Source organism: Rhagoletis pomonella, unplaced genomic scaffold (assembly GCF_013731165.1).
Source record: "Rhagoletis pomonella isolate Grant_MI unplaced genomic scaffold, Rhpom_1.0 Rhpom_scaffold_00011, whole genome shotgun sequence".
NCBI classification, from domain to species: Eukaryota; Metazoa; Arthropoda; class Insecta; order Diptera; family Tephritidae; genus Rhagoletis; species Rhagoletis pomonella.
In genome coordinates this window covers 23,456,563-23,467,630 of record NW_023458565.1, presented here as the reverse complement: position 1 = coordinate 23,467,630, position 11,068 = coordinate 23,456,563, and the positions used below count along the sequence as shown (strand labels likewise).

General features: G+C 34.2%; 1 protein-coding gene across 1 annotated transcript in view; it reads left to right on the top strand.

Moving 5' to 3' along the window:
* The first annotated feature begins 1,308 nt into the window (after positions 1-1,308).
* Positions 1,309-11,068, top strand: part of LOC118746862 (GATA zinc finger domain-containing protein 7-like) — a 308,819-nt gene continuing 299,059 nt past the window's right edge. Inside the window, exon 1 of the mRNA XM_036480823.1 lies at positions 1,309-2,287. Within this exon, the coding sequence (XP_036336716.1) occupies positions 1,513-2,287 (775 nt within the window). The 5' untranslated portion in view covers positions 1,309-1,512. The remainder of the gene's footprint in view (positions 2,288-11,068) is intronic.

Here is an 11,068-nt window from a genome sequence, read left to right as displayed (position 1 = left end):
GCATTATTAAACGATCAACTGGGCGTAGGATTATTGTGAAATTGAAGCCATTGTGTAGTAATATTTTATTTTTTAAATGTACATAAACATGAGGACGCCTCGCTGCTTTCCTTAGCGAATTATAAAATTGTGTACTTTTACGGCTACTATGAAAATATTTTCCTCAAGTTATCATGGTAAATGTACATATTTTCTTCCGTCACTAAACTAGGTTTTCCTGAAAACATTTTTTTCCTCGGCGTATGATCATTCGCATTTTGAGGGTGGTAGTTTACACGAACATTCAGAAAAAGAAACACGCGCAAAAGTGTTCAAAATTATGGTAATTTAATTAAATGTCCGTATTAACATATATTTAGGATATTTTTTGAAGACACCTGCCACCTTTTTCAAAGCTTGAAATTAATAAATTACTAAACTAAATAAATAATTTCAACAATACAGATGTCAAACTACAGTGGCTCAAAAACGATTTATTTCAAAAGTACTTTTAGAGGGTTTGTAACCTGTTAAATAACTTAAAATCTATTTAGTAATAATTTAAATAAAAAATCGCAACAATGTGGTCGTCAAACGAAAGGACTTAAAAACTCTTTATTTCGAAAATATTTTTAGGAGGGTTGAACGAAGTAAAAAAGCATAACAGTTGTGGTACCTTGAATTAATCTGAAATAAACTACTAAAGAGTTGACTTAGTAAAGAGCCTGCCAGCCTTGGCAATTCAATATATTTCAAAAAGGCTGTAAAATTGAAAAATTTTAGAAAGCAGTTAGATCAGCAGTCAAAATTTCTGAAAACGCCTGTTGGCTGTTCACACAGCGAATGAATTTCTCGCAATCCTGCTCAGTACTAAAATGCAACCTTGAGCCGCTTTGCCGGTTGTTTTTTTATTGTTCTTGTTTTTATTTAATATTATAATAAATTTGAAAATCATTTAAAAACTTGTAACTTTAATTGCTGAAACTGATTTCCGAAAAGTGACAGAAAAGTCTTTCTGGCTGTTCACGTAGGGAAAAATTTTTCTCTTTCTCAATTTGACAGTGAATTGCGTGCAAAAGTTGGAAATCTTGCCACGCCTGATACGCTCTAAACTCTTTTCCGAGAGACAGTGGAGGGCTGATTCTCAGTTGGCTGTTAATTAAAAATTTTCAGCACAAAAAGTTAAGTAAATGTCTAAATGTGAGCTTTTTCTGCACTGCAAAAACTTAGCTTAGACTTCGAAGATTGAAAGATATTCCTAAATACCTTTACATAAATATGTATATAGCTTAATGACAATAATATTTTTATACTTTGCAGATTAACAGCATACTTTTAAAAATGTAAGCGCGAAATAATGAAGTTATTTACCAGCGTGCGCAATAGGAGACAAAAAACCCATACACCCAAAAATTCTACCTAATAGCCCCACACAAATAGAAGAGCAACAAAAAAAATGCTTGCCATTAGAGAAACCTTAATAAAATTCTATGTCATCACCACCTCTTAAATGTACGCTAATAAGCCCAAAAAATGCGTTTTACATTGCGACGCAACGCGAATGTCCTAGACACGCTCCTATCTGAGACTTTACAAATATTGTTGGTGTTCAGCATAATGGGTTGGCCATTTAGTGGCATGCAGCAGTGTGAAACTAAGGGCATGAATGCGGAACGAGTGCAACAAGATAGTAAACAACAACAACAACAACAACTTGATATACACCTGCAACACCAACAACAACAAAGCCGCCAACAATATCACAAACCAACTTTGCATATAACGCAACGCTACACACAAACAGCAGCAATGTCCTCAATGCCAGTGGTTGTGGTAGGCATAGGACCTTCGTCAGAATTAGCAGCTTGCGCACATGGTGCATTGCCAGCAATATCCACATCACAACAAGCATCCTCGTCAATGTCGTCATCATTAGGCACGCATGACGTGCACTCGCCGCCTATGCCAATAATTACAAAAGATTATCAACACAAAAGTGCGGCCAGCAGCACTGCCAATGGCAACGTGGCGTATACGCAACAACCCATCGCAACAGCCACATCGTCGTCAGCAGCTAACGAAGCCGCTGCCCATTTCAGCGTAACTGCTGTTGCAGCCATTGCCAGTGCCAAGCTGAGTAATGAAAATGTTAATGATGTTAGTGCTCAGCCTGCGGATATCAGCCTATTATTATCGTTGGCGGCCTCTCCACTTGCCCTGCACGCGCTGCATCGTGTTACAAAAGATACGCAGCATAGCAGCGTTAACGCAGAGCTGTCGCCCATCAGTAGTAGCGAGAGCACAAACGGTGAGTGGATACTTATTTAGCTTGTTATTTCCAATTTTGTTTTTGTCTACATCTACGCTCGTCTACCGGTAGTCACTGGTTATAAGAATTTTTCCCAATGAAATGAAATTTGTGTGCAGCCTGCGGAGAGTGGCATAAGGCTGTTGAATTTAAAGAATATGCCAATGCGCAGGTTGTTAATTTATAGGTGCGTCTAGGGGCTTAAGAATTTTTTTTATATTTTTATTTTGTATATTTTATTTACTGGGGTGTGTAACAGTGATGGAAAAGTAGGCACAATATTGCCATTTTTGGCCCTTTCGTTCTCAGAACCACTTTTTGCACAATTCATCCTGTTTTGGCACAATCATAAAATATAGAAATTTAGCATAAAATGCCAATATACAACAAAAAATCACGTTCCACATTATAGATTAAAAAAAAAAAAAAAATTTAAAATGAAAAGCTCTAAAAAATTAAAATAAGGGTCGTGAGAAATATTTACAAATCGTTGAATTCTATTGTGAATACGCAGCACGAAAAGTAAGTTTTCGCAACATCAAGCTTTTAATTCAGAATTTTTAGAAAAATTCTAGTTGCAGTTTTATAGTCCATTAAATAAAAGTGAAAGTTTCTGCAATATCCCGACCATTTTTGATTTTTTTCTGACGGTGTCATACATTTTCATCCATTTAAAAAATTTTCCAACGCGCTTTATATGGGAAGAAATGCATAAAATCTAAAACTTTGAATCTCCCTAAAAATTCTGCATTCAAAGCTTGTTGTTGCGACAACCAGCTGAATTTTTAAAATTTTTGTACAAAGTTTGAAAACGCCGAATTGTGCACATAAATTGTGTTTATTAAAATATAAGCCAGACTTTTATGTAAAAACAAGCAAAATATAATCAATGAAAAGATTAGGCGAAACTGGTCTCACTGCCATTATTTCACATATAGATACGTACATAGATATGTGTGTAAAAATGTCAAAATAGCTATATTTCGGTGTATTTTCTCACCGCAATTGGAATTCTGTGTAATTTTGCTATGAATTTATGTATAGTCTAAGAAATCCTTCATAAAGTGATTTACTGTAATGATTTAGTTAATTAATAATTATTACTAGTATCGCCCCGTTGTGGAAATTCGACCGCTTCACTTTTTTCACACACTTTTTCATTTTGCCTGGAAAGTTTTTTAGGTCCATCAGCACCTTTTGATCGTCTAGATCACTTATATTGTTTGGTGGATATACATTTTGTTAAATAATTTTAAAATTCATAGTTTTTGAAACTATAGCAGGCATTCATAGGCTTATACAGAGCCACCTATGGGGTCCATTTTTTGCAGATGTATTTCTCTTGATATTAATAATAACTCGACTCCTACGACACCTACCGGAAAACCGTTTGAAACACATTTCGGACAAAAGGAGAATCGTTCAAATCGGTTGAGAAACAAAGGAGCAGTAGGGAGGAATATATTTGTATGGGATTTCGTTTGCGTATTAATATGTATAGAGATATTACTTCAGTGTATTTTAAAAATATTATTTCTAAATATATATATATTGCTCTTAGAACGCCTTAAAATAAATGTAATTTTGTGGCACTTTCATCTTCTTTTCGGCACTATTTTTGAAGACCATTAGGCATATTTTGAAATTTTTAAATTCCACCCCTGGTGTGTAATTTGCTTTTGAAACGCTATTTTAAATTTGCTTTATACTTACGTATAAATAGTATCATGTTTGCATTACGGTTAATATACAAATTTAATACCGGCTGGTTGATAAGAAAATTTAAAGAAAAATTTGTGTTTGAAAGAAGACGCTATACTTACTGCTGGCAAAAGGATCCCTGAACAAAGTATGGCAATCTTGGCGCTCACTTTAGATTTATAATTGAGTTGAAATAAAATTTTGGTAGCTGATTAAAGGTACTTACGTATACATTCGGCACTCCTTATTTATACATTTTGAAGCCCAAAGCGCACTACGAATGGCGATAAGCGGCCTAAATGTGAACCCAGCCAAGACAGATCTTATCCTATTTACAAACAGCAACAAAATACCACAATTCAAACTGCCTTCGCTAGACGGCAAGTTAGTCTCATTATCCTCAAGCGAAAAGTATCTTGGTGTCGTGCTGGATAGCAAACTTGATTGGTAAATCAATGTAGAATTTCGTAGGCAGGAGGCTTAGATGGCATACTATATTTGCAAGAGAATCTTTAGCAGACACCAACCAATCCTAATATCAGGCGCTCTGGTCTGGTGTCCCGGACTCAGCAAAACTATAATGTCAGCAAACTAAGAAGCATACAAAAGGCAGCAAGCGCAGGAGTATCAGGCGCACTAAGATTCTGCCCGACAGAAGCGCTAAATGCTATCCTCATTCTAATCCATATTGGTGTTCACCTGAAAGAAGTGGCTATGAAATTGGCGGTCAGACTTTGCGGGACTAGACACTTCGGACATCAGCTGTAACGTGCAAGTGTTATTCCCATATAGAAGAGCCTGGAGAAGAGACCGAATGACCCACCGAGAGGCTATCTCTCTACATACGGACACATCCAAGATGGATTGCGATGTGGAAGCGAGAGTCTACTCCGCGAAACTCGTTGTGGCTCTGTCTCTATGGTTGGGAAAGGATACAAGCATCTCCCAAACGAAAGTTCTAAGCATACTAGAAGCCTGTAAAATCCTCAGCAATAGAGTCGGAGGCAAGAGTAAAGCAAGTTCCGAGCAGCAGGTGCTGGTTTGGGTGAAGCCGAAGCGGTGAAACTGGGTTGTCCCTTTGCAATAGTTCAGAGAGAGATTACCTCGTATTTCCTTGAACTGGCTAGATGCAGATGGTCAGATATACCGGCTCGTAAGTTATCGAGAAAACTATGGCCTGACTGGCCTGTTGAGAATGATAGCAACCATTACGGGGCACTGACCCATAGGCGAACATGCGGCAAAAACAGGACTACCCTATAATAGGATTTGCCGCAGCTACCAATTTGAAGTAAAGTGTTCAGCATTTCCTTTGTGAATGTCCAGGCCTTTCGAATACTAGACATAAAATAATAGGCAAACACCTGGTAACACAACTAACCGGCCCATCAGGAGTTACCATTAGCGAAATCGGTATATTCATAGAATGTGCATAGACAAAATATACCCCGCGAGAAATTTAATCAAAATGGGTCCAAAATGGCTAATTGTGCCCTAGACAGCGACTAGGAAGTACTGCAACTAACCAACCAGCAACGAAAGGCGCAAAAATGCTTCAGGCTCAGAGGTGTATGGCGAACCCCTTTTTTGATTTGCTTGTAAGGTAGTTTTTTCTAGTGTAAACGCTCAGCAGGCAAAGACAAATCTTTGAGTATACTTTTGCCATGAAACGGATTATCACAAAGCTATTTCCAGCGCCCATTTTCAAGTTAGAGTATCGAATTCCCAGGTTTGTGTGACAGATGGAAAACATTATATTCATTAATTGATAACGATTTTCTTGCTATCGGAGAGATTAAAGTTTTCGTCCTCTCAAATACTTTTACAACGATTAGATACTTCACTAAATAGGACAACAAAATCGAATAGGTAAATATTAGTGCATGGCACATTCTCCAGTTTTGATTTCTTTTAACTTTAGTTTTAATTTATTTTGAGATCTTTTTTTTTTTCAAAATAGAACAACTTTTGCAAAAATATGTGCTGTGAAGTTGGCTTTGCATATGTATGCATATCCGCTCCCCAGAAGTTAAACAACTTAAAACCTAACTTCAGAGCTGTATTTAAATATAAATATGACGCATGCGTCCAAAACTAATATCTTCTTAAATATCTAAATGCTTTAAAACTTACTTGATCGCAACTTCTTTATCAACTAATTCCCTTCGTGTTTTATTTATGAAGCTTATACTGTGATGCCGAAAAGGGGAGAAAAAGTGCTTTACGCCTGCAGCGTAAAGTTTACCCCAACTCAAAAAGTGATGCTATTGACCAATTTTCGTTAACAAAATTACCGCAAACATACAAATAAATACTTAAACTCACGAGTAAATACACACTCGCAGGCACCAGAAAACGAAAAAACATTCGTAAAAAGTTAACTCTTAATCCAGACTTGACCAATTTCCCTTTGATTCAATTAAGAGCCTTTCAACCGAACTGACTTCTTCATTTACTTATGCTGCTTTCGAGTAAGTATTTGGTGCATTGCAAGACGCAGAGTTGCTTTGCGGTTGGAACTTACAAAAGTTTTCGCAAAAGTTTACATGCTTTGGGTGATATACTCTCATTGCTGCTGAACAAACATTTCGAACATTCAATGTTTTGTTTATGCGAGTAGTAGTATGTAGGTATTGAAGTAAAACTTTTTCTTGGGAAATCGAAAGTGGAAAAACAACAAACATTTAACAGTTTTCAATTAACATTTGTTGAAACTCAATTTATTGGTGTTGGTGGTGGATGTTAATTATAGCAGCTCGTTTCTTTTTTTGGTGGTGGAGAGTGGCTGTCGACACCATTGGGAAATAAAGAGGGTAATACATACATATATGTATGTACATGTATGCGTGTAGTGAGTGATTGAGCGATGCACTTTGTTTAAAAATTATCTACATATTGAAAATGATAAAACGTAAGCTGGCATATTTTTTGCTAATATTTACCATATATTTGAAAATATAATAACTTAAAATTATCTAAAACAATATATCGTTGGCTTAGTTCGCAAACGTGCTAAGTCCACTTTTTATGTAAATTGAGATTTTGATGCAGAAAGATAGCATAACTGAAAATACATCATTACCAAAAAAGAAAATTACCGTAATGTCGTTTTTACTTGTTGTTATGCATTGGTACGCAAATGTGCTAAGTCCAAAAAAATCAAAAAAATATATATACACGTCTGTCCGTGTACAAGATAACTCGAGATATCTCAACGAAATTTGGTATGTAGGTTGCCCTTTATCCAAGGTAAGTTGGTATTAAAAATGGGCGAATCTGAATGTAACCACGCCCATTTCCGATATAAAGGTATTTTCTAAAGATGCAAAAACTACGATATTTCAGTAAATATTGGATGCAAATTGTTCAAAATTAGTATGTGAAGTAGAATTTTTGTAAAAAATATTATTGTTCAATTTTTGGAAAATGGGCGTGACCCCGCCCACCTATTATGAAATGCTGCATTCAGTAGCCCATTCACCAAACTCGGTACGAGCCTTATTTAGGGTCTAGCTAAGAAATCTGTTGAAAATCTAATTCACTTAAAATCGATGATCGCGATAACCACTCAGCAGAAAATTAGATTATGATACATTTTTGGATAATGGGCATGGCGCCGCCCACTTATGACCACAAATTTGTAACTCGGTAACCGATTTATTAATTACTACCAAACTCTGTGCACTTAATAAACCTGGTACGGAAAAGCAATTCGTTGAAAATTATTCAAATCGGACCAAAATTGCATTCGCTTCGCGTAAATCTAACGGTAAATTTCAGATCTCTTAATCTCTTAACAATAAATAAGACTGCGTGACACCGCTCAATTTATGACTACAAGGTGTATTTCGGTAGCCACTTTAGCGATTTCTACTAAACGTGGTTCAATTATTTCATTGAGTTTAACTCAGGATATTATCGAAAACGTTTGAAATCGGGAAAAAGCCCCTGCTTACGACAGTATTTGATACCTGCGCCGGGTAGATAAAGTTCGGTTTCGCCCAAACTTTACCTCTTTACTTGCTTTTAATTATTTTCTTTTATAAATGGTACATAAATTTACGACTTAAAATAGTTATTTTTGTTAATAGCAATGAAATAAAACTGTATTAGGTTATAATTCATTTTAAAACAATAAAATACATTTAAAGTAAACAATTAAATATTTTAACAATAAAAAAATAATGGAAAAAAGGTTGATAAAAAATGTGCTAAGTCCACATTAAAAGAATAAAATCTTAATTAGAAAATGTGGTAAGTCCTAAAAGAGCCTATAAGTCTCCAACAGTTTTATTTTCAAATTGGCCGATTATTGGCACTAAAACAAGACGAACTAAGGAATAAAACTGCATTTACAGATTAGAAAAATATTGACAACAAAAAAAGTTAGACGGTTTTTTGTCCCTCCTGAAAAATAAAAAAAATTGGACTTAGCACGTTTGCGAACTAAGCCAACGATATGAAAGAAATATGACAATATTTTTATTAAATGAAAAATTTTCAAATAATTTTGGATTCATAGCCTTGAATAGAGTTACCAACTTCTACGGATAAAGCAATTAGGCTCTGATAAAAAAGTGATTTATGTAAGAATTTTCAAGGTAAACAGCTTAAAAAAAAAGAATTTGTAAAAATATTTCACTCGAAAATTTTTATGAATAAGGTTGCCACGGATATCAAAATGCATTGCAAATTAAAAAACTTAAGTTTTATTAAAGATTACAATGTTTACGGTCACCAAAATTTTTTAGCAAAACTGTTAAACAAAAAAATATTTTTAATGTGGTTGCCACCTAGAAAAAATATAAAGTCTTTAAAAGCAACATACTGCTACCAAGAATTGCAGGAAAAACTGTTAAACAAAAATAATAAATTTAATGAGGTTGCCACCTAATAAAATTGTAAAGTTTTTATGAATAGGGAAATCGAAATGCAAACTATTAGGCAAATAAATGATTTTTAACGGGGTTGCCAACTACAAAAAAATTCTAAAATTTTTAGAAGCAAGACACGGCCACCAAGATTTACAAGGAAAACTGTTAAAGAAAACAATCATAATTTTACGGGGTTGCAATCTAAAAAAATTTCTAAAATTGTTAAAAGCAAATTGCTTTAAATAATATATGTATGTAAGTGTTTTCAAATATTCAAAATTCCACCGAAAGCAATTTGTAAATATATCTGCTTTATGCATGTAAATGTGGGTTGTCATGTATAGAGAATAGCAATATAAATAAATTAAAAACTTAAATGTCTAATACATTATAATATTTCCTCCTGGGCAGATCTGTTGAAAAATCATTTTATAGAAAAATATTTTTACATAAGGTTGCCATTTAAAAAAATACCAAAGCTTTTAGCTTTTGCTTTATACAACGTATTTTCAAATATTATTTTAATAACAATTTAATCAAAAATATATAGAAATTTCTTTGAAACATTTTTGTTTTTATTTATCGGCCTTTAAATTGTAAACTTTTGTAATTTTTATTTGATAAGATCGAGGTACAGAAAAAACATCAAACACAGGTTTTAGTTTATTAATTTTTAATGTCGATATTTCGACCTCAGTCTGAAATTATCTTCAGGAGCTCTTAATTGTGCCCAGTCTTAATTGTTTGAGTCGACCGGGCACAGTTAAGGGTTCCTGAAGATGTCCTCAGATTGAGGTCGAAATATCGACATTAAACATTATCAAACTAAAACCTGTGCTTTTTTTTTTTTCTGGGCCTCGAGCTTATCAAATAAAAATTTGCAAAATTTATTTAAAACTCCAGAGTTTATTTCATGACCGCACTTGGGATAAGATTTCACTTTAAAACCTTCATCAAGATATCGCCAAAATTTACATTAAACGGAAAAAATGGGCATAATGTTATGGTCTTAAAAAATGCCCATACGGATTTGGGCATTAAAAAACTTAGCTTAAATTTTTGCCTCCATTAAAAAAATAACATTCATATGTCCACTTTTTTGTTCATATGTTGTAGTTTTTTCCACTACATTCGCTTTGTACCACATCTTTTTTTATATATACATATGTATATACAGTTTTTAATGAATTAAAAATATATGTGCAGTTTTTGAGAAGCCAAACTTTATTCTCCATTATTCTTTTTGAAACGTACACTGAGAAAAGAGTTTAGTTACGTCAACTAAATATGTTTTTATCAACACATGATTTGGTTATAGTTACATTATTTGTTTATAGTTACCAAATCATGTGTTGAGAGGAATATATTTGACTGACTTTTTTCTGAGTGTAAAAGATTTCTGTCCAGTTTTTACGTAATCGAATAATTATACCCAGTTTTCTAGTTTCCAAAACCTTTTCGTCCAGTGTTTATTTTCCAGCATTAAGTTTTCAACAGAAAATGTCATTTGCTTGCCTCATATCGTAATTTAAAACTTATTCCTTTGTTAAATAGATTGATTGGTATTTAGGTAGCGGCACCACATGTGTTGCTAAACTTCACACAATTTAACATGCTTCCTTCCAGTCTTAGATAAATGCAAAACTTCTTATCCACGCGTCAAAAACTTTGTGAAGGCCGCAAAAGAGCGTGGATAAGATCATGAAAAGTTCTACCAAAGCTGTAACGCAATGATGAAAAGTTTAAATGCTATGCGGTGTCTGTAAGCCTTATTAATGCCTGTACACACATGTATGTATGCAAACTATTTACATACATATATGTACATACATAGTAAATAATCGAGAAGGCACATAAAAACATACACACATACACACGCAGTCGTAGCGAAGCATTCCCTACAGGAAGTGGCTGAAAGAAACGGAAAAGGAAAGTATGAGTTCAGAACCTGTAGCATTTCGAACTTTGGAAGTAAGTCTGGTGGAAAAATATTGTTGAGTTTAAGAAAATAGGTATACCCATGACAAGAATATTTTTTAAATGTTTTTATCATGGGTAAATATACCAACAAAGTACATTAAATGAGTTTTGCGTACGTTATTTGAGAAATACTTTTCAAATGCTAAATGCTAAGACAAAAAAAGGGTTTACGAGGTAAGTAGTCTCAATTTTGTAAGCTTCACTTCGCTGGCAACATTAGCCAATG